This window comes from Somniosus microcephalus, chromosome 4 (assembly GCF_052327205.1).
Source record: "Somniosus microcephalus isolate GS21.2 chromosome 4, FLI_Smic_1.0, whole genome shotgun sequence".
Lineage (NCBI taxonomy): Eukaryota > Metazoa > Chordata > Chondrichthyes > Squaliformes > Somniosidae > Somniosus > Somniosus microcephalus.
In genome coordinates, this window is record NC_140990.1 from 153746923 (window position 1) to 153770954 (window position 24032).

The following is a 24032-nucleotide window of genomic DNA, read 5'->3' on the forward strand; positions in this document are numbered from 1 at the left end:
ACGAGAGAGCATACAGCACGTTCGACCGGGAGTTGCTCGCCCTTTTTCTGGCCATCCGCCATTTTCGGTTCCTACTGGAAGGACGTCCTTTCACCGCCTTTGTGGACCATAAGCCGCAAACCTTTGCAATGGCCAAGACCACCGAACCGTGGTCAGCCCGACAGCAGCGTCAACTGACCTACATATCCGAATTCACCACGGATATACAGCACGTGGCTGGTAAGGACAACCTGGTGGCAGACTGCCTCTCCCGCGCGATCGTCAATACGGTTCATTTGGGCATCGACTACGCCCTCATGGCAGCGGACCAGGCCTCGGACCCGGAAGTCCAAGCTTACAGAACGGCCATCACTGGCCTCCAGTTGGCCGACATCAAGTTCCATTCGGCAGGTACCACGCTGTTGTGTGATGTCTCCGTACAGGATCCTTGCCCTGTCGTGCCGGTCGTCTGGCACCGCAAAGTGTTTGACGCCATACATGGGTTGTCACACCCATGAATGAAGGCCTCTCAGAAACTGATGTCAGCGAAATTTGTATGGCATGGCATGCATAAAGATGTCTGTGACTGGGCCAACACCTGCGTGGTCTGCCAAAAGGCCATGGTACAGCGCCACATCAAAGCTCCGTTGGCCACCTTCACAGTTCCGGAGCGACGTTTTGACCATGTCAACGTGGACCTGGTAGGACCACTCCCACCCTCCCATGGTTTTTCACACATCCTGACCATGGTTGACCGCACCACCAGATGGCTGGAGGCGGTCCTCCTGTCATCCACTACTTCGGCGGACGTGGCCAGGGCTTTAATTTTCTCCTGGATCGCCCGTTTCGGAGTGCCCGCAGATATTTCGTCAGACAGGGGACCGCAGTTTTCCTCCGAACTCTGGAATGCAGTGGCCCAAGGACTCGGTGTCAAATTGCACCGCACCACAGCCTACCACCCACAGGCGAATGGCCTCTGCCAACGCTTCCGCCGGTCAATGAAAGCCGCCCTGAGGGCCAGCCTCCAGGACGTTGGATGGGCACACAAGCTACCGTGGGTCCTGTTGGGCCTTCGCACGGCCCCCAAAGACCTTCGCTCTTCATCAGCAGAGCTTGTGTATGGTCAGCCGCTGCGAGTCCCGGGGGACTTCTTACCAACATCGACGGAGCCATGGTCTGTGTCTGCCCAGCTTGCTAGTCAGCAAGAGGCGGCCAGATGTTTCACACCGGTGCCCACTTCACACCATGGGCTGCAGAGGTCACACGTTCCCACGGAGCTTCACAAGGCTGAATACGTTTTTATTCGCCATGATGCACATAGGGATCCGCTCAAAGTCCCATATACCGGTCCCTTCTGCGTGTTGGAAGCAGGGGACAAAACCTTCACGGTAGATGTCGGTGGTAAACCGGACCACATTTCGGTCGACCGCTTAAAACCAGCACATTTAGACCTCAACCGCCCCGTCGAGACAGCATAACCGCCGAGACGGGGTCGGCCACCCATCGTCGTTACAGCAGACTAAGTGCGACCGCCCGCCAGACCGCCAGCCGACCAGCAGCCTCCGCCTCGAGAGTACAGGAGTCGTTCTGACAGGCTCGTCAGATCCCCTCACCGTTCGACTTTGTCCGTTAAAGCGAATTCTGGGGGGGCGCATATGGCAGAACCACTGACTCTGGCTAACTGTATATAATTCTCTTTAACGATGTTCTAACACCAGCCTAAACCTGTACCATTGTGTTAGGCATTACTGTGTTTTGTATATAGAGTTAGCATGTACGGGGCATGGCCCCTTTAAGAGCGCGGGAAAACGCAGGTAAACGCGATGACATCACATCGCAAACCACGGGGCTGCCCAGTCAGTCCTCGTGGCATCTCCGTTGAGTAAAGACCTGTTTAATTGTTCTCTTGTGTCGATCTCCGTTATTCGTAGGAATTCGTTAATTCCTACAGTATAACATTAGCAACCCTCCAGTCGTCTGGCACTACTCCTGTATCCAATGAGGATTGAAAGATTGTGACCAGTGCCTCTGCTATTTCTACCTTTGCTTCTTTCAGCAACCTAGGATGCATTCCATCTGGACCAGGTGACTTACCAACTTTCAGTAATGCTAATCATTGTAGTATGTCTTCTCTATCGATTACTATCCTGTCCATAACTTCCTCCTCTTTTAGTGTAATCTTCACATCATCCGCTTCCTTTGTGAAGACAGATGCAAAGTACTCATTTAATACTTTTGCCATGTCCTCTGCCTCTGCCTCTACATGAAGCTTTCCCTTTGGGTCCTTAATAGGCCGAACTTTTCCCTAGCTAACCGCTTACACTTTGTTTATAAAATGTTTTAGGATTCAATTTAATGTTGCTTGCTAATCTTTCCTTGCAACCTCTCTTTGCCTCCTGTAATTAACTTTTTCAATTCACTCCTGTACTTTTCATAATCTTCCTGGTTATTAACTGAATCTTGCTCCTGACATTTGTCATGTCTCCTTTTTCTGTTTTCTGTTCGTTTTTATTTCCTTTGTGGAAGGATAGGCCGCCCCTCAAGTTTGGAGCATTTAATCATAAATCAAATATAAGATTCTCCCTCCCCATCCCGCTGCAAATTACAGACCTGTGAGAATGGCCTTGGAATTGTTTCAAGTCGCTCTGAACACTTTCAGGGATTGTATGACTGGGTATAGCTGGCACTTGTACAACTCAAAGAGTAGAACTTTTGCCTTGGTGCAGCAGTGGCCTATAGCAGTACCCATGTATTTCCAGGTTTGCTGCCAGTTATAAGTGAAGTGTTTGCTGCAGTGCACTTTGAGATGATGCTTTCGGTCCCCATGAAGACCTCCTGTTTGGGCTGGAATGGGGTGCCTGATCACTCTTCCATGTACCTGCGAAGGGCATGGGGGCAGGACGGTGCAATCGCTCCTCTGTGTCCTGGATGTGTGGTGTCTCTTCTGCACCCTAGGAATGGGACGTGGTTGCAGACGGTTTTAGTTGGATTGCACTGCACTGGGGGGTGGGGGTCTGTAGTGGGCCCGCAGTCACTCTGTACAGTGTGGGGAGACATGAGTAGCCCTGAAAGCATTTTCTCAGATTTACTCAAAATGCATAGGATCAAAGAAACGTACTGAGGTTGTGAAAGGTGCTTGATAAATACAAGTCTGTCTTTCTTCAAAGGGCCTATTGCTCTGACTGAGCTGCTACTTGCACAGTAGCCACAACCACTAATTTTGGAGGAATAAACTGAATACACAGTTTCCTCCTCGCACAGCATGAGTCTTTGACGGTCCTTTCTCCTTCTGGAACATTTTAATCTTGCGATATTTACGTACAATTACATAAAAAAAAATTTTAAAAGCATGATCTACATGGAAATCTCCTTCATGCATCTACAGAAAATAAATCCAGAATTTTCCCGATCATAGTGGTTTGAGTGCCTTGGGGCACAGGAGCTGCCGGGGCACAATGGTACAGTAAATATGTTTAAAGTCATGCTAGCTTGCTGGTGCATCCTTGTTCAATTTTCTCCTGAGATGACGAACACAAAGTTTTCATTCCTGTACAGCTGAAGTAGGATCAGCTGTTCATTCTCCGTGCAGAAGAGGGCAAAATGATCAACTTCTTGGATAGGGTGAACCTTGGCTCTGGAATTTGCTTCTTACTCAGATGTTTTTCGCTCACTCTCCGATTCACTTCAGTCAGAATTGTAAGTAGGTCGTATCCTCTGGGGAGGCAAAAAGGAAATCAGAAGTGTTAGTAAGCAGGCGGAAGAGACCCCAGATCAACAATAGGGGTCTGCAACAGACCCTGACTGGAGGATGATAATGACAACATATTGTATGATGGGTTGAGAAGGATATGGAAAGAGAATAATGTAATAATGGGTAACTTCAGTCAACCCCAGGATAAACGGGGAATTCTCGAATGGAAGTGAGTCAATAGACTCAGTAGTGAATGCACTGCTGGCTTTTATTTTGATCCAACGCATTACAGACCTAAAATAAATTGCATTTAGATCAGCTACATATGTACTTAGGATAAGATCCTTATTGTAGAAATAGTGGAATCTGAAAGGACCAAAATAATGTTTAACTTACCAGCACAGTAAGAACCAGGACAAAATTATACATGATTTAAAAAAGGTCAGCTTCAAAGAAATGGAACATAAGAACAGCAGGAGGCCATTCAGCCCCTCGAGCCTGTTCCGCCATTCAATTAAATCATGGTTGATCTGTATCATAGCCCCATCCACCCATGTTTGTTCCATTACCCTTAATGCTCTTGCCAAAAAAAACTATCAATTTCAGTGTTGAAATTTTCAATTGATCCCCAGCCTCAACAGCTTTTTGGGGGAGACAGTTCCAGATTTCCAACTCCTTTTGTGTGAAGAGGTGTTTCCTGACAGCATAACTGAAAGGCCCAGCTCTAATTTTAAGGTTATGCCCCCTTGTTTTGGACTCCCCCACCAGAGAAAAGAGTTTCTCTCTATCTACCCTATCAACTCCTTTAACCATCGTAAACACCTCAATTAGATCACCCCTTAATCGTCTACATGTAAGGGAATACAAGCCTAATCAAGCAACCTGTCCTCATAATTTAACCCTTTTAGCCCCAGTATCATTCTGGTGAATCTGCACTGTTCCCCCTCCAATATATAGAAAACTAGGAGCAGGAGTCGGTCATTCGGCCCTTCGAGCCTGCTCCGCCATTCAATATGATCACGACTGATCCTCTATCTCAATACCATATTCCCGCTCTCTCCCCATACCCCTTGATGCCTTTTGTGTCTAGATATCTATCTCCTTCTTAAATATATTCAGTGACCTGGCCTCCACAGCCTTCTGTGGTAGAGAATTCCACAGGTTCACCACCCTCTGAGTGAAGAAATTTCTCCTCATCTCAGTCCTAAATGTCCTATCCCGTATCCTGAGACTGTGACCCCCCGTTCTAGACCCCCCAGCCAGGGGAAACATCCTCCCTGCATCCAGTCTGTCTAACCCTGTCAGAATTTTATACGTTTCAATGAGATCCCCTCTCATTCTTCTAAACTCTAGTGAATACAGGCCTAGTCGACCCAATCTCTCCTCATACAACAGTCCTGCCATCCCAGGAATCAGTCTGGTGAACCTTCGCTGCACTCCCTCTATGGCAAGTATATCCTTTCTTAGGTAAGGAGACCAAAACTGCACACAGTACTCCAGGTGTGGTCTCACCAAGGCCCTGTAAAACTGTATTAAGACATCCTTGCTCCTGTACTCAAATCCTCTTGCAATGTAGGCCTACATACCATTTGTCTTCCTAATTGCTTGCTGCACCTGCATGCTTGCTTTCAGTGACTGGTGTACAAGGACATCCGGGTCCCTTTGTACATCAACATTTCCCAATCTATCACCATTTAAATAATACTCTGCCTTTCTGTTTTTCCTACCAAAGTGGATAACTTCACATTTATCCACGTTATACTGCATCTGCCATGTATTTGCCCACTCACTCAACTTGTCTAAATCGCCTTGAAGCCTCTTTGCATTCTCCTCACAACTCACAATCCCACCTAGTTTCATGTCGTCAGCAAACGTGGAAATATTACATTTGGTTCACTCATCCAAATCATTGATATATATTGTGAATAGCTGAGGCCCAAGCACTGATCCCTGCAGTACCCCACTAGTCACTGCCTGCCACCCCAAAAAAGACCCATTTATTCCTACTCTCTGTTTCCTGTCTGTTAACCAATTTTCAATCCATACCATTATATTACCCCCAATCCCATGTGCTTTAATTTTGCACACTAACCTCTTATGTGGGACTTTATCAAAGGCCTTCTGAAAATCTAAATACACCACATCCATTGGTTCTCCCTTATCTATTCTACCAGTTACATCCTCAAAAAAACTCCAGTAGGTTTGTCAAACATGATATCTCTTTCATAAATCCATGTTGACTTTGTCAAATCCTGTTGATCTCCTTCTTGAGGTGCGGTGCCCAGCACTGAACGCAGTGTCCAGATGGGGTCCAACCAGAGCTCTGTACAGCTGGAGCATCACTTCCCCCCCCTCTGTATTCCAGCCCTTGAGATAAAGGCCAACATTCCATTAGCCTTTTTGTCCCTGTCCACTAGTTTTTAATGCTTTGTGCACTTGGACCCCTAACTCTCTCTCATCCCCATTCCCAGCTTCTCACCATTTAGAGAATACTCTGATCTATCTCTCTTGGGTCCAAATTGGATGACCTCAGAATTCCCACATTGAACTCTATCTGCCACAGTTTTGCCCACTCACTGAATCTCTCAATGTCCCTTTGCAACTTTCTGCTCCCAGCTGCATATTTACTGTGCCACCTAACTTGGTGTCATCAGCAAACTTGGATATATAAGAATTTAAGAAATAGGAGCAGGAGTAGACCATTCAGCCCTTCAATAAGATCATGGCTGATCTTCTGCCTCAACTCCACCTTCCCGCACTCTCCCCGTATCCCTTTGTTCTCTTAGTATCCAAAAATCTATCGATCTCTGTCTTGAATATACGCAACGGCTGAGCCTCCACAGCCCTCTGGGTAGAGAATTCCAAATATATGGCTCTCTATTCCTTCATCCAAGTCATTTATAAATATAGAGAAAAGCTGAGGCCCCGGTACAGATCCCTGGGGTACGCCACTAGTCACATCCTGCCAACTGGAGTACATTGAAGAGGTACCTAAAGTAGTGGACTGGGGAATGCCTATGGATGTTATTTATATGGACTTCCAGAAGGCATTTGATAAAGTCCCTCATAAGAGGCTGTTAGCTAAAGTTGAAGCTCAGTGGCAAATTACGGAGGACAAATTATTGACTGGTTAGGAGATTGGCTGAGCCGCAGCAGACAGAGAGTAGGGATAGTGGATAGGTACTCTAATTGACAGGATATGACTAGTGGTATCCCGCAGGGATCTGTGTTGGGGCCTCAACTATTCACTGTATTTATTAATGACTTAAGATGATGGGATAGAAAGCCACATATCCAAGTTTGCAGATGATACAAAGATAGGCGGCATTGTAAGTAGAAGCATAAAATTACAAAGGGATATTGATCGATTAAGTGAATGGGCAAAACTGTGGCAAATGGATTTCAATGTAGGCAAGTGTGAGGCAATCCACTTTGGACCTAAAAAGGATAGAACAGGGTACTTTCTAAATGGTGAAAAGCTAAAAACAGTGGAGGTCCAAAGAGACTTGGGGGGTCCAGGTACATAGATCATTAAAATGTCAAGGACTGGTACAAGAAATAATCAAAAAGGCTAATGGAATTTTAGCCTTTATATCTAGAGGACTAGAATACAAGGGGTTAGAAGTAATGCTACAGTGATACAAATTGGTTAGACCACACCTGGTGTACTGTGAGCAGTTCTGGGCACCACACCTTAGGAAGGGTATATTGGCCTTGGAGGGAGTGCAGCGTAGGTTTACCAGAATGATACCCGGACTCCAAGGGTTAAGTTACGAGGAGATACACAAATTAGGGTTGTATTCCTTGGAATTTAGAAGATTAAAGAGTGATTTGTTCAAAGTTTACAAGATATTAAGGGGAACTGATGGGGTAGATAGAGAGAAACTATTTCCGCTGGTTGGGGATTCTTGGACTGGGGGCACAGTTTAAAAATTAGATCCAGACCTTTCAGGAGTGAAGTTAGGAAACACTTCTACACACAACAGGTGGTAGAAGTTTGGAACTCTCTTCCACAAATGGCAATTGTTGCTAGGTCAATTGTTAATTTTAAATCTGAGATTGATAGATTTCTATTAACCAAAGGTATTAAGCGATATAGGGCAAAGGGATATGGAGTTTTGTTCCTTGGTTCTTAAACCCATTATCCCTACTCACTGTAACCTTCGAACCAATTTCCTATCCAAGCCAACAGATTGCCTCCAATCCATGCGCTCTCATTTTTGTTACCAGTCTCTTATGTGGAACCTTATTGAATACTAACTGGAAGTCCATATAAACAACATCCATAGACATTCATTTATCTACCACGTTAGCCACCTCCTCAAAAAATTCAACTAGTTTCGTTAGTCACCCTCTTTCTCTTAATATATTTGTAAAAACATATAGTGGTGTCCTAAATATTGAAGGAAGAAATTAACTGGATCTGTCACTGAAGGATATCTCAACAGAGGAAAAATATACACTTTTCAAACTAAAAGGTTAGGTTTGCAAAATAAGTAAATACCCAAGAAAAATGTGTAGGCTAAATAAGCAGTCCTGAAAATGATGATTAATTTAATTATAAGAAGATGATTTGGAAAAGGAAGAGGAGGACTTCAGGAAGAGTATAGTGCCAGATAATGACATGGCGACCAGTCACCTTCTCCCCAAATTTCAATTTTTAAATTATTTTTTAAAATTTGTTTTTATGGGATGTGGGTGTCGCTGGCAAGGCCAGCAATTATTGCCCATCCCTAATTGCCCTTGAGAAGGTGGTGGTGAGCCGCCTTCTTGAACCGCTGCAGTCCGTGTGGTGAAGGTACTCCCACAGTGCTGTTAGGTAGGGAGTTCCAGGATTTTGACCCAGCAACGATGAAGGATCGGCGATATACTTCTAAGTCAGGATGGTGTGTAACTTGGAGGGGAACTTGGAGGTGGTGTTCCCATGCGCCTGCTGCCTTTGTCCTTCTAGGTGGGTTTGGGAGGTGCTGCCGAAGAAGCCTTGGCGAGTTGCTGCAGTGCATCTTGTAGATGGTACACACTGCAGCCACGGTACGCCGGTGGTGGAGGGAGTGAATGTTTAAAGTGGTGGATGGGGTGCTATTCAAGTGGGCTGCTTTGTCCTGGATGGTGTCGAGCTTCTTGTGTGTTGTTGGAGCTGCACGCATCCAGGCAAGTGGAGAGTATTCCATCACACTCCTGCCTTGTGCCTTGTAGATGGTGGAAAGGCTTTGGGGAGTCAGGAGGTGAGACACTCGCCGCAGAATACCTAGCCTCTGACCTGCTCTTGTTGCCACAGTATTTATGTGGCTGGACCAGTTAAGTTTCTGGTCAATGGTGACCCCCCAGGATGTTGATGGTGGGGGATTCTGCAATGGTAATGCCATTGAATGTCAAGGGGCAGTGTTTAGACTCTCGCTTGTTGGAGATAGTCATTGCCTGGCACGTCTGTGGCGCGAATGTTACCTGCCACTTATCAGCCCAAGCCTGAATGTCGTCCAGGTCTTGTTGCGTGTGGGCATGGACTGCTTCATTACCTGAGGAGTTGTGAATAGCATTGAACACTGTGCAGTCATCAGTGAACATCCCCATTTCTGACCTTATGTTGGAGGGCAGGTCATTGATGAAGCAGCTGAAGATGGTTGGGCCTAGTTCACTGCCCTGAGGAACTCCTGCAGCGATGTCCTGGGGCTGTGATGATTGACCTTCAATCTTTGTGCTAGGTATGACATCAGCCAGTGGGGAGTTTGGCCCCCGATTCCCATTGACTTCAGTTTTACTAGGGCTCTTTCATGCCACACTCGGTCAAATGCTGCCTTGATGTCAAGGGCAGTCACTCTCACCTCACCTCTGGAATTCAGCTCCTTTGTCCATGTTTGGACCAAGGCTGTAATGAGGTCGGGAGCCGAGTGGTCTTGGCGGAAACCAAACTGGGCATCAGTGAGCAGGCTATTGGTGAGTAAGTGCCGCTTGATAGCACCGTCGATGACACCTTCCATCACTTTGCTGATGATTGAGAGTAGACTGATAAGGCGGTAATTGGCCGGATTGGATTTGTCCTGCTTTTTGTGGACAGGACATACCTGGGCAGTTTTCCACTTTGTCAGATAGATGCCAGTGTTGTAGCTGTACTGGAACAGCTTGGCTAGAGGCACGGCTAGTTCTGGAGCACAAGTCTTCAGCACGATAGCCGGGATGTTGTTGGGGCCCATAGCCTTTGCTGTATCAATGGCACCACTATCGCTGACTCCCCCACCATCAACATCCTCGGGGTCACCACTGACCAGAGGCTTAACTGGACCAGCCATATTAACACCAAGGCTACAAGAATAGGGCAAAGGCTGGGTAGTCTGAGAAAAGTGCCTCATCTCCTGACCCATCAAAGCCACTCCAGAAGCTACAAGGTTCAAGTCAGGAGTGTAGTGCAAAACTCACCACTCGCCTGGATGAGTGCAGCTTCAACCAAACTTAAGAAGCTCCACACTATGCAAGACAAAGCAGCCCACTTGCACTGGACTCAATAGCCACCCCCTCCACCACTGGCACACAGCAGCTGCAGTATATCCACAGGATGCACTCCAGCAATTCGCCAAACTTATTTAGGCAACTCCCAACGCTGTGACGGACAACAGCAGCAATGTCGTGGGAACACCATCACTGACAAGTTCCCCTCGAAGTCTAACACCGTGCTGTCTTGGACAGATGTCGCAGTGCCTTTGTTGTTGCTTCTCAATATCCTGAAATTCCCTACCTAACATTATTGTGGGAGCACCTTCATTACAAGGATTGCAACAGTTCAAGGAGAAGGCCCACCACTCAGCTTCTCAGGGCAACTAGGGATGGGCAATAAATGCTGATTCGTCCCGAGGATGAATAAAACATTTGCTGAGACAGATTCAAAGGGATAATCAAAGAGCAAAGGGGACCTTTAGAGAAGAGTATCATGAAAAATGTTAAACATGATACTGAAAAGTTCTTCCAGTACGATAACAGTAAAAGAACAAATTTAGAATAAAATGTGTTGGAAATACACAGCTGGTCTGTCGGCATGTGAGAAGAATGCTGACGTGTGGACCCTGGGTTAAGACCAGGCCAAGCCGGGCTGTGACGCTCCCATGGAAAAACCTGCCGATGCTCAGCATCTCAGCTCATGCATCAGTAATGGCTACTTGGCCAAAGTACTGGGGGCTGCTGGTGCCAGTGGAACTGTACGCCAATAATGAGTCAACAACTTCAGCAAAGGAAAGAAAATAAAACCCGAATACTTACTGGCAGCAGAATTCTTCCAAACAGTTACAAAGTGTTTGAATGAACCAGGAGCCTTCGCCCGTCCTATAGGAAACACAGTCAGGAACTGTAGACATTCCAACCAGGAAGTCCCTATCCTCTGGGATGGAATGTGACATTGCATCCGATTCGAGGTCCAAGTTGCTGCTTGTAACACTTTCCAGCACCGCACAGGGATTTTGTGAACTTACTCCTTGACAAGCTTGAATGAAGAAGACCTTGGGTTTTTCCAGCAGTGAGCGGCACTGGGACCCTGAAAACATGGACCTTATGTCTTTAATCTCAAGAAGGTTTCCGTCCGTTCCCACAATTGCATCTTTTTCACCATGGGAGAGGATGCAACACACAAAACAATCTTTGGTCTTATGATCCATCTTCTGATATTCCTGCAGTATTTCCTTCATACTTTTCACAGTTAAGTTATCGTATCTGCATATCTTAAACCCCAACATCGTAAACACTTTATTCAGCTCTTCTGCAAGGAAATGAAAAATACATTTATGGGCTTTTTTGTTGTTGAGTATTGCAAGAACATTATGTATTTTTGCCTCCCAATTGTCTCTGCTCCCTCTCTGAAGGCACTGACCCTCACTGGCATGGCGTTCTTTGGCCTGGTGCCCTCCGATTCCTCTCTCAGCCTTCCAATAGTTAGTTGTAATTTTATGACGTGGAAGGAGGCTATTCATCCTATCGTGCCTGTGCCAGTTCTATGAAAAAGCTATCCGTTTCACCTCTTTCCCCATACCATTTTAAATTATTTTTAATTTACTGATCCACTTCCTTTCAAAGAGTTATTACAGATTCTGCTTCCAGCACTTTTTCTGGTCGGACATTCCATGCTTTAACAACCCTCTGCTTTAAAAAAAACCCTCTCCCTTTGTTCATTTGCTGATGATCTTAAATTTAGGCCCTCCAGTTACCGACTCACTGACCAGTGGAAATGTACCTCATAATTTGAACACCTCTATTGGATCTCCTACTAATGTTCTTTGTTCCAGTAAAAAAAGCCCCAGTTTCTTTAGTCTCTCTTTATAATGAAAGCATTTCATCCCTGGTACCATCACAATGTTCTAACTGTAGCCTAACCAATGATTTGCACAGACTTAACATCGCCTCTGCTTTTGTACTCTATGCCCCTATTTATAAAACTTTGGATTCCCATATGCTTTCTTTGCAACTTTATCAACTTGTCATCCCACTTTTAAAGATTTGTGCATCAAACCACAACTCCTCCTCCTTTCCCATTTTATGTGTATTGCCTCTCCCTATTCTTCCCCTCAAAATGTTATCATCTCATGCTTCTCCACATTAAATTTCATCTGACATCTATCTGCCCAATCTACTAATCTATGCTGTCCTGAAGTCACTTACAGTCCCCTTCACACTGAACCATGCTCCCTTTTTCTATCATTTGCAATTTTTGATATTGTGCCCCCATGTCTAATTCCACATATACACACACACAAACACATTATACACACGCACAAACACATTATACACACGCACACATTATACACACGCACAAACACATTATACACACGCACAAACACATTATACACACGCACAAACACATTATACACACGCACAAACACATTATACACACGCACAAACACATTATACACACGCACACATTATACACACGCACACATTATACACACACACATTATACACACGCACAAACACATTATACACACGCACAAACACATTATACACACGCACACATTATACACACGCACACATTATACACACACACACATTATACACACACACATTATACACACGCACAAACACATTATACACATGCACACATTATACACACACACACATTATACACACGCACAAACACATTATACACACGCACACATTATACACACACAAACACATTATACACATGCACAAACACATTATATACACACACACAAACACACACATGTAACAGAGAGAAGAGCAATGGTCCGGACACTAACCCTAGGGGGCACCACTATATCCCTTCAGTCTGTCAACCACTGCTCTGTGTTCTGTTCATTAACGCACTTCCTACCCATGCTGCCACACTCTCTTTAATATCATGTGCCTTCATTTTATCAAAAAGCCTCCTTTGCGGCACCTTACCAAACACCTTTTGAAAATCCATGTACGCAACAGGCACGGCATTACATTTATCAATATGCTGTTACTTCCTCAAAGAACTCTATTAAGTTTAACAAACACGACTTGCCTTTTACAAATCCATGCCTGCTATTCTTAATTAACCAATGTCTTTCTATTACAGCTATTATGTTGTATTATGGCCTGCAGAAGCCTACCCATTGTCGATGTTTGGCTGACTGGTTTATAATTATTTGATTTATCCCTTTCTCCCTTTTTGAACAGAGGTGTTACATTGACAATCCTCTGGCAAACTTCCGATCTCAGAATGTTTGAAAGATTGTGATTAGAACCTCAGACTTCCCTCAATATTCATGGATGCGTGCCATCTCAGGACCCTGTGCCTTTTCCACGTTCAATTCCACCATTATTATCAGTACTGCTTCCGTGTATATATCTTAACAAACTGTTGTAACTCCTCTTCTTGTACCCTTTCAATCCCACTACTACATTCTTCTGTGCAAAGTACTTATTTTGTATCCCCGCATTCCTATATCCTCCATGAGATTTCCTTTTTCATCTCTAATCAGCCTTACTTTGCCTTTAGGGATTCTTTTACTTTTTATGTGATTATAATATCCTTTACTATTTCCTTTCTTGTTAGTTGCCACTCTATTTTAAACTTCCTCTTATTTTTTAGATTACTAGTCCTATATTAGCCATATGCCTCTTTTTTAAGTGTCATTCTAATTTTAATTGTTGACTCATTTGAGAAACTCGAGCTCTTGCTGTGTACCATCTTTATTATTTCTAGAAATGCATCTAGTCTGTAACATTTGAATCTTTCTCATTGTTTCTGTACGGTTTCATTTGCTTATTCTTATTTCAAGTTTACCTGGGTTAGCTCCTTTTGTATCTCATGGACATTGCCTTTTTCCCCAGTCATGCACCTTTCCTTTTGATGGTTCCCTTTCCTTTTTCATTTTATACTGAACCTAATTGTGTTATGATCGCTGTTTCCTAGTTGTTTCCCATCCCTTACAATACCTACCTGCCCCACTTCATTTCCTAGAGCTAGACCCAACATTGCCTCTTGTTGGGCTAAAAACATATTGATCTAAATTATAAGGAGTTTTGAAAGAGTAGATAGGGAGAAACTGTTTCCACTAGGAGGGTCAGTAACCAAAGGACACAGATTTAACATAATTGACAAAAGAACGAGGGGTAGATGAGGAGAAATCTTTTTATGAGGCAAGTTTTTATGATCTGGAATGCCCTGCCTGAACAAATGGTGGAAGCAGATTCAATAGTAACTTTCAAAAGGGAATTCGATAAATACTTTAAAAGGAAAACTTCCCAGGGCTATGGGGAAAGAGAAGGGAGTGGGGCTAATTCAAAGAGCTGGTACAGACACGATGGGCCAAATAGCCCCCTTCTGTGCTGTATGATTCTAGAAAGCAGTCCTGGACACATTGTAGAAACCCTCCCCTTCTTTGCCACCCACATTACTCTATTGTAGGATAACTGAAGTCACTGATTATTATGCCCTGCTGTTCCTGCATTTTCTCTAATTATTTATATATCTCTTCATCTATTTCTTTTGCACTTTTCAATTTCTTTTGCACTTTTTGACAGTCTACAATATACTCCCAATAGAGTAACAGTTCTCGTCCTATCCCTTAACGCTAACCAGACAGATTTAGCTTTGCACCATATCATCCCTATGTTCCTGCTCAACTCCTCTTGAATATTTTGTAACCAGGAACGTTAAGCTCCCAGTCCTACTCCAGCCTAAGCCTTGTCTCTGTTAATGCTATTACATTATACCCCAGAACACCTAGTGCTAATCTAGTTCACCACTGTTATCAACAACACATTGTGCATTTACAAACATACAACTCAAACCTCCCTCTGGCAATTTTACTCAATTTACTTCTTCTGCTCTGTTTTACTCTTTTATCTTTCCTAATATGCCTCATCTCTTTTGCTCTGCTTTCTGCTTCCTCATCTTTTTCTTCCCTTCCGCGCCGTTATTTTAATCCCTCTCCCACAGCACTTGTTACACTCCCAATGAGGACATTGGTCTAAACCTTGATCAGATGAAGCTCATCCATCCTGTACAAACCACTCTTGCTCTCGAACTGCTCCCAATGGTCGTATGCTCTCCTATGTTTGAATAGCCTGCCAGTAGAGTGCGATGTGCTTAGGGTAGCTGCAGATATGTCCACTGGTTTGTTCGTGGAGATTTGGCGACAGCGTTGCTAAGGCCACATTTTAAGAGGACTGTCCTTTTGTGCTTGGGAAGTCTTGTCAGAATGAGCCTGGCAGGTTTGAATATGGCTAGGGAAGTGGAGGATAAGTAAAAGTTTTTTTTTTAGTTATATTAAGGAAAGAAGAAAAACAAAGGATGGAGTGGGGCCACTGAGAGTGGGATCGGGTGAGGGCAGGACAGCTGATGCTACACACACTGCAAAAGTGCTCAATAAGTTTATTGCCTCCATTTTTAACCAAGGAGATAGGCAACTTATCCGATCTGGAAAGAGGGTGTTGCAGGGCAAGTTGTGACACTATCCACATTCCTGCCAGCATTGTTGCCAAACAGCTGTGCAAACTTAAGGTAAATAAACCTTAGGGGCCGGATAAGATGCATCCGAGGATCCTTAAGGAAATAAGGGAGGAAATTGCAGGAGATTTGGCACAAATCTTCCAGAAATCACTGAATACTGGAGAGGTGCCGAGGGACTATAGATGATACTCCTATTTTAAAAAGATAGCAAACGTGACCCAGGAAACTACAGACCAGTGAGTTTGGTGTCCATTGTGAGTAAAGTTCTAGAAAGCCTCAATAAATATAACATCATGGAGAATCTGGATAGAAATAAAATCAGAAAAGATAGCTAATATGGGATCATGAAGGGGAGGGCCTGTTGATCTAACGTACTGGTTTTCTTTGAGTGTATGACAAAGTAGCTGAATAGGGGAATGGCAGTGGACATGGTGCATTTGGATTTCATTAAGGCCTTTGATACAGTTCCTTTGGAAAGGCTGATAATGAAAATAAAGAAAGCTGGAAACAGTGGAAATATTTTACAATGGATACATAACTGGCTGACTGATAGTACCCAGAGGGTGGTGGTACAGGGATTGTCATCAGCCTGGGAGAATGATACCAGTGGGGTCCCACGGGGGATGTTTTTGGACCCATTTTGTTTAATATATTCATCCAGGACAAAATTAATTGTCACTTAGAAATATATGGTTAATAAATAACAGCTGGCATGGATTTGTTAAAGGCAAATCGTGTTTGACTAACTTGATTGAGTTTTTTGATGAAGTAACAGAGAGGGTTGATGAGGGCAGTGCAGTTGATGTGTATACGGATTTTCAAAAGGCGTTTGATAAAAGTACGACATGATACTTGTTAGCAAAATTGAAGCCTTTTCATTTTACCTGCATCACAATCTGTCCCATTTCTTTCTTTGAACTCTGTCTCAGGAAATGATTTGTTGTTAAATATTAAACAGTATCCAAGCGGTGAACTGTCCATTTTGTACACTGCAATGCGCTGTTGAAACAGTTCATTCAACATGAAATACAAATCCAGACACGGCAACTGATTTTATGAACAGGAAGTTAAAGAAGTGAGTGTTTCCGCGTTTTGAAACCTGGCCTTTCTCTTCTTGAACCTGGGCCCACATCCAGATCTGACTGCTGGGACGTCTGCTTCCTCTCTCTGTTGCCCAGAAGAATCCTACTTCAAATGAGTTTGGGTAGCGCAAAACTGACTCGACCAGCACTAACTGGCAGTAAATTGGCAATCTCGCTGAGAGATACCACAAGGGCAGCTGGTGTGGCAAATGAAAATATTGCAATCTTGTAGTTGTGTTTTGAGGTTGGGGTTGAGGCACATTATTTAGAATGACAATTGGTGCAGAATGTAGGGAAATGCAGCAGTCACTTTGCACACAGCAAGATCCCACAAACAGCAGTAAGATAATGATTGGATGATCTGGTCCCATCAAACACTCCCAGGGCAGGTATAGCATAGGTTAGATATAGAGTAAAGCTCCCTCTACACTGTCCCATCAAACACTCCCAGGGCAGGTACAGCAGGAGTTAGATACAGAGTAAAGCTCCCTCTACAAATAAAAGCCCATGGGATCCAAGGCAAAGTGGCAAGTTGGATCCAAAATTGGCTCAGAGGCAGGAAACAAAGGGTAATGGTCGAAGGGTGTTTTTGTGACTGGAAAACTGTTTCCAGTGGGGTTCTGCAGGGCTCAGTACAGGGTCCTTTGCTTTTTGAGGTATATATCAATGATTTGGACTTGAATGTAGGAGAAATGATTAAGAAGTTTGCAGATGATACAAAAATTGGCCGTGTGATTAATAATGAAGAAGAAAGCTGCAGACTGCAGGAAGATATCAATAGACTGGTCAGGTGGGCAGAACAGTGGCAAATTTAATTCAATCTGGAGAAGTGTGAGGTAATGCATTTGGGAAGGGCTAACAAGGCAAGGGAATACACTATAAATGGTAGTGCAGAAGATCAGTGGGACCTAGGAGTGCAGGTCCACAGATCCCTGAAGGTAGCAGGACAGGTAGATAAGGTGGTTAAGAAGGCATACGGGATACTTGCCTTTATTAGCCGAGGCATAGAATATAGGAGCAGGGAGGTTATGCTTTAACGGTATAAAACACTAGTTAGGCCGCAGCTAGAATACTGCGTGCAGTTCTGGTCACCACATTACAGGAAGGATGTGATTGCACTAGAGAGAATACAAAGGAGATTTACGAGGGTGTTGCCTGAGCTGGGGAATTTTAGCTATGAGGAAAGATTGGATAGGCTGGGTTTGTTTCCTTTGGTACAGAGGTGGCTGAGGGGAGACCTTATTGAGGTGTATAAAATTATGAGGAGCCTTGGTAGAGTGGATAGGAACGACCTATTTCCCTTAGCAGAGGGGTCGATAACCAGGCGGCATAGATTCAACATAATTGGTCGGAAGTTTAGAAGGGATTTGAGGAGAAATTTTTTCACCCGGAGGGTGGTAGCAGTCTGGAACTCACTGCCTGAAAGGGTGGTAGATGCAGAGACGCTCATCACATTGAAAAAAAACTTGTATACGCACTTCAAGTGCCGTAACCTACAAGGCTTCGGACCAAGTGCTGGAAAGTGGGATTAGGGTGGATAGCTCTTTGTCGGCCGGCATGGACAATATGGGCCAAATGGTCTCCTTCTGCGCTGTAAATTTCTATGATTCTATGATACACTGTCCCATCAAACACTCCCAGTGCAGGTACAGCACGGGTTAGATACAGAGTAAAGCTCCCTCTACACTGTCCCATCAAACACTCCCAGGGCAGGTACAGCATGGGTTAGATACAGAGTAAAGCTCCCTCTACACTGTCCCATCAAACACTCCCAGGGCAGGTGCAGCACGGGTTAGATACAGAGTAAAGCTCCCTCTACACTGTCCCATCAAACACTCTCAGGGCAGGTGCAGCACGGGTTAGATACAGAGTAAAGCTCCCTCTACACTGTCTCATCAAACACTCCCAGGGCAGGTACAGCATGGGTTAGATACAGAGTAAAGCTCCCTCTACACTGTCCCATCAAACACTCCCAGGGCAGGTACAGCACGGGTTAGATACAGAATAAAGCTCCCTCTACACTGTCCCATCAAACACTCCCAGTGCAGTCACAGCACGGGTTAGATACAGAGTAAAGCTCCCTCAACACTGTCCCATCAAACACTCCCAGTGCAGGTACAGCACGGGTTACATACAGAGTAAAGCTCCCACTACACTGTCCCATCAAACACTCCCAGGGCAGGTACAGCACGGGTTAGATACAGAGTAAAGCTCCCTCTACACTGTCCCATCAAACACTCCCAGGGCAGGTACAGCACGGGTTAGATACAGAGTAAAGCTCCCTCTACACTGTCCCATCAAACACTCCCAGGGCAGGTACAGCACGGGTTAGATACAGAATAAAGCTCCCTCTACACTGTCCCATCAAACACTCCCAGTGCAGTCACAGCACGGGTTAGATACAGAGTAAAGCTCCCTCAACACTGTCCCATCAAACACTCCCAGTGCAGGTACAGCACGGGTTACATACAGAGTAAAGCTCCCTCTACACTGTCCCATCAAACACTCCCAGGGCAGGTACAGCACGGGTTAGATACAGAGTAAAGCTCCCTCTACACTGTCCCATCAAACACTCCCAGGGCAGGTACAGCACGGGTTAGATACAGAATAAAGCTCCCTCTACACTGTCCTACTCATTCTCTGCTAACATTTCTATCTCCACTTCAAAAAATAGGAAAAACATCATTGGTAATTGATACTTTTGTTCCAAACTTTAAGGGGCATTCTGATGAGGAGGTTCCTTGTGTAAAAGCAGTTACTGGAAAAGCAGTTGTGGATGGCACACCCAAAGAGAGCATGGAGTCATACAGGATTGGAAATTCCCAGATTTGATCCCTGGTCTGTGCTAAGAAAACTTGCATTTATTTAGCATCTTTCACAAGTTGAGGCAGGACAAGGTGGCTGAACAAGTTGAGGCAGGACAAGATGGCTGAAGTTGAGAAGGCTGTTATAAAAAATCCTACGTGATCTTCAGCTTTATAAATAGAGACATAGAGTAAGGAAGTTATCCTAAACCTTTAGCTGAGGTCTAGCCAGTGTTTTATAGAGTATTGTGTTCAATTCTGGGCCCCACACTCTAGGAAAGGCATGGAGGCTTTGGAAAGGGTGCAGAGGAGATTTATTAGAATCGCACCAGGGATGAGTTAACATAAGAACATAAGAAATAGGAGCAGGAGTAGGCCAATCGGCCCCTCGAGCCTGCTCCGCCATTCAATAAGATCATGGCTGATCTGATCCTAACCGCCAATCTACTATCACAGAACCATCTCCTGAATCTAACAGAATTAGACACACAAAATAGGAGCAGGATCAGGCTACATGGCCCCTGGGCCCGCTCCGCTACCCACAGGGCCATGACCGATCCGAACCTAGACTCATGTCCAAATTCCTGCCCGCTCCCCGTAACCCTTAATTCCCTTTACTTCTAGGAAACTGTCTATTTCTGTTTTAAATTTATGTAATGATGTAGCTTCTACAGCTTTTTGGGGCAGCATATTCCATGGACCTACCACCCTCTGAGTGAAGTAGTTCCTCCTCATCTCAGTTTTGAAAGAGCAGCCCCTTATTCTAAGACTGTGCCCCCTAGTTCTAGTTTCACCCATCATCAGGAACATCCTCCCAGCATCCACCCGATCCAACCCCTTCACAATCTTATATGTTTCAATAAGATCGCCTCTCATTCTTCTGAACTCCAATGAGTAGAGTCCCAATCTACTCAACCTCTCCTCATATGTCCATCCCCTCATCCCCGGGATTAACCGAGTGAACCTTCTTTGTACTGACTCGAGAGCAAGTATGTCTTTTCTTAAGTATGGACAGCAAAACTGTATGCAGTATTCCAGGTGCGGTCTCACCAATACCTTGTACAACTGAAGCAATACCTCCCTATTTTTATATTCTATCCCCCTAGCAATGAAAGCCAACATTCCATTGGCCTTCTTAATCACTTGCTGCACCTGCATACTAACCTTTTGAGTTTCGTGCACCAGGACCCCCAGACCCCTTTGTACTTCAGTACTTTCCAGTTATGTTGAGAGATTAGAGAAGCTGGGGTTGTTCTGCTTCTTCCAAGTGGTGTTCAACATGGAGGAGTACAGGTGGATAAGGTGTTTAAAAAGGCATATGGGATACTTGCCTTCATTAGCCAAGGCATAGAATATAAGAGCAGGGAGGTTATGATGGAGCTGTACAAAATGCTGGTAAGGCCACAGTTGGAGTACTGTGTGCAGTTCTGGTCGCCACACTATAGGAAGGATGTGATTGCCTTGGAGAGGGTGCAGAGGAGATTTACGAGGATGTTACCTGGGCTGGAGCGCTTCAGCTACGAAGAAAGACTGGACAGGCTGGGTGGGGGACCTGATTGAGGTGTACAAAATTATGAGGGGCATAGATAGGGTAGATAGAAAGGAACTTTTCCCCTTAGTAGAGGGGTCAATAACAAGGGGGCATAGATTCAAGGTAATGGGCAGGAGGTTTAGAGGGGATTTGAGGAAAAACTTTTTCACCCAGAGGGTGGTTGGAATCTGGAACTCACTGCCTGAAAGGGTGGTAGAGGCAGTAACCCTCACAACATTCAAGAAGCATTTGGATGAGCACTTGAAATGCCATAGCATACAAGGCTACGGACCAAATGCTGGAAAATGGGATTAGATTAGACTTGATGGCCGGCGTGGACGCGATGGGCCGAAGGGCCTCTTTCTGTGCTGTATAACTCTATGACTCTATTCATCAGTGGAGGGAGGGCGGTAGGTGGTAATCAGCAGGAGGTTTCCTTGCCCATGCTTGACCTGAAGCCATGAGACTTCATGGGGTCCAGAGTCAATGTTGAGTACTCCCAGGGCCACTCCTTCCTGACTGTATACCACTGTGCCACCACCCCTGGTGGGTCTGTCCTGTCGGTTGGACAGGACATACCCAGGGATGGTGATGGAGGAGTTTGGGACATTGGCTGAAAGGTATGATTCTGTGAGTATGACTATGTCAGGCTGTTGCTTGACTAGTCTGTGGGACAGCTCTCCCAATTTTGGCACAAGTCCCCAGATGTTGGTGAGGAGGACTTTGCAGGGTCGACTGGGCTGGGTGTGCCGTTGTCATGTCCGTAGCCGGTGCCGAGGTCGATGCCGGGTGGTCCGTCCGGTTTCATTCTTGTAAAGAAGTAGAGAAGGTAAAGAGAGATTTCGTAGAGGTGTTCAAAATTATGCAAGGTTTTGATAGAATAGTTAGGGAGAAGCTGTTTCTAATGATAGAAGGGTCGGTAACCAGAGGGCACAGATTGATGGTAATTGGCAAAAGAACCAGAGGGAAGATGAGGAGGGGGGAGGGGGAGTGGGGTGCGGGGTGAGAGGTGCTTTACAACACTTTCTTAGAATGTACAGGAGCGCCTTTGAGAGAGCTCAGAGTGCCGACTTTCACGCTGTTTACCTGAGCCTCACCAACCTGGCAGTTCCGCTGATTTGCCTCTGAGTTGGAACCTGTCTGTGCCGGGGGGCGTGGAGGAGGGTCAGCCACTGCGTCCAATGAGAAGGCTGTCGAGGTCCCTAGTGAGTGAGTCAGAGAGAGAGCAAAACAGTATTCATGATGCTGCAGGATGTGAGGTTTCACTCATACCCAACCTCATAGCAGTTTTTAAATGGTACGGAGAGCGGGGAGAGGAGTTGTGGACACACTTGCTCTGTATATGAGCAGTACTCCACTCGCGCACATTGCAAGAAAGCTTAAGTTAATTTGCAGGTCTGTTTCTAATGCAGCAAATTAATGTAAGCTTTTTGGACTTCTACGGATGGCCACATACACAGCAGTATTCTGAGCAGTGAATCAATTAATTTTAAATGTACACTATTGCCTCTGTCTGAGCCTAAAAGCATAACAGCGACTGTCCATCTGGGAGAGCACACCACGACCACCTCCCTCCCAAGTAGTTATTTGGGTGGTACGGTTTTTGAGATTAGTTCATAATACCATATGACCTAGTTTGTTATCAAATTACTTCATATTTTTAAAAAAGTTTAAACCAAAGGTTCAGCAATGTTACTGCTAGGCAGTAGAATCCTTTCCATTTCAGACACCCAGTGCCAGCATCAAATGTTCCCGGGGCAGGTACAGCACGGGTTAGATACAGAGTAAAGCTCCCTCTATGCTGTCCCACCAACCACTCCCAGGGCAGGTACAGCACAGGTTAGATACACAGTAAAGCTCCCTCTATGCTGTCCCACCAACCACTCCCAGGGCAGGTACAGCACAGGTTAGATACAGAGTAAAGCTCCCTCTACACTGTTCCATCAAACACCCCCAGGGCAGGTACAGCACGGGTTAGATACAGAGTAAAGCTCCCTCTACACTGTCCCACCAAACACTCCCAGGGCAGGTGCAGCACGGGTTAGATACACAGTAAAGCTCCCTCTATGCTGTCCCATCAAACACTCCCAGGGCAGGTACAGTACAGGTTAGATACAGAGTAAAGCTCCCTCTACACTGTCCCATCAAACACCCCCAGGGCAGGTACAGCACGGGTTAGATACAGAGTAAAGCTCCCTCTACACTGTCCCATCAAACACCCCCAGGGCAGGTACAGCACGGGTTAGATACAGAGTAAAGCTCCCTCTATGCTGTCCCATCAAACACTCCCAGGGCAGGTACAGCACGGGTTAGATACAGAGTAAAGCTCCCTTTATGCTGTCCCATCCAACACTCCCAGGGCAGGTACAGCACGGGTTTGATACAGAGTAAAGCTCCCTCTACACTGTCCCATCAAACACTCCCAGGGCAGGTACAGCACGGGTTCGATATAGAGTAAAGCTTCCTCTACACTGCTCCAGAATATACCTCAGTCCCACTCTCAGAAGAATGCTCCCTACTGCACCAGAGTGACGATTTTCCATTTCAAGACCAACCATCCTGTGGTCTCCGAGTCCAGATTACTGCCATTTTGGGCGGTGGGCCCATGTCTATGAGAAATTGCATTGAGACAGCCCAAACTCATTGTACATAGGACACTTAGAGCCTGCAAAGTGAGTCTGGGCTGCATGTGAACCATTTGGAGCAAAGGCCAGTGGCTAACTCACTGCACACCCTGGTCCTCTACACACTTCAGCACTCAGTGGAATGTAGAGACAACACCACTTCTGGTTTGTACAATGATAATCTGATATCTTCATTGTGGTAACGATTTTCCGTAGATTCAAAGCAGTGTTTGTACTCTTCATGAAACAGCATGTAACAACAATATGCATACCCATGCCTGTGAGCTCATCCTGTGCCATCTTCTGTGTTTTTTTTATACAGCATAAACTTCACACAGCCAGGAAGAGAAAACCAGTCACGCAATCTGAATACCCTGTACCACCCACATGACTGGAATCAG

General features: G+C 45.2%; 1 protein-coding gene across 8 annotated transcripts in view; it reads right to left on the reverse strand.

Annotated features, from left to right (window-relative positions):
- Window positions 1–2675: 2675 nt before the first annotated feature.
- The window catches only part of LOC147119926 (caspase-8-like), a 55656-nt gene continuing 34299 nt past the window's right edge, over window positions 2676–24032 (reverse strand). For 4 of the 8 annotated variants that reach the window (XM_085985330.1, XM_085985329.1, XM_085985328.1 and 1 more), the window contains exons 7-10: window positions 22109–22209; window positions 16475–16589; window positions 10919–11411; window positions 2676–3693 (exon numbers count right to left, since the gene is read on the reverse strand). In XM_085985330.1, coding sequence (XP_085841456.1) covers window positions 3546–3693; window positions 10919–11411; window positions 16475–16589; window positions 22109–22209 — 857 coding nt within the window. In that variant the 3' untranslated portion in view covers window positions 2676–3545. Of the gene's footprint in view, window positions 3694–10918; window positions 11412–16474; window positions 16590–22093; window positions 22210–24032 lie in introns of all 8 variants that reach the window. The other 4 variants (XM_085985326.1, XM_085985325.1, XM_085985324.1 and 1 more) reach the window with 1 other exon arrangement.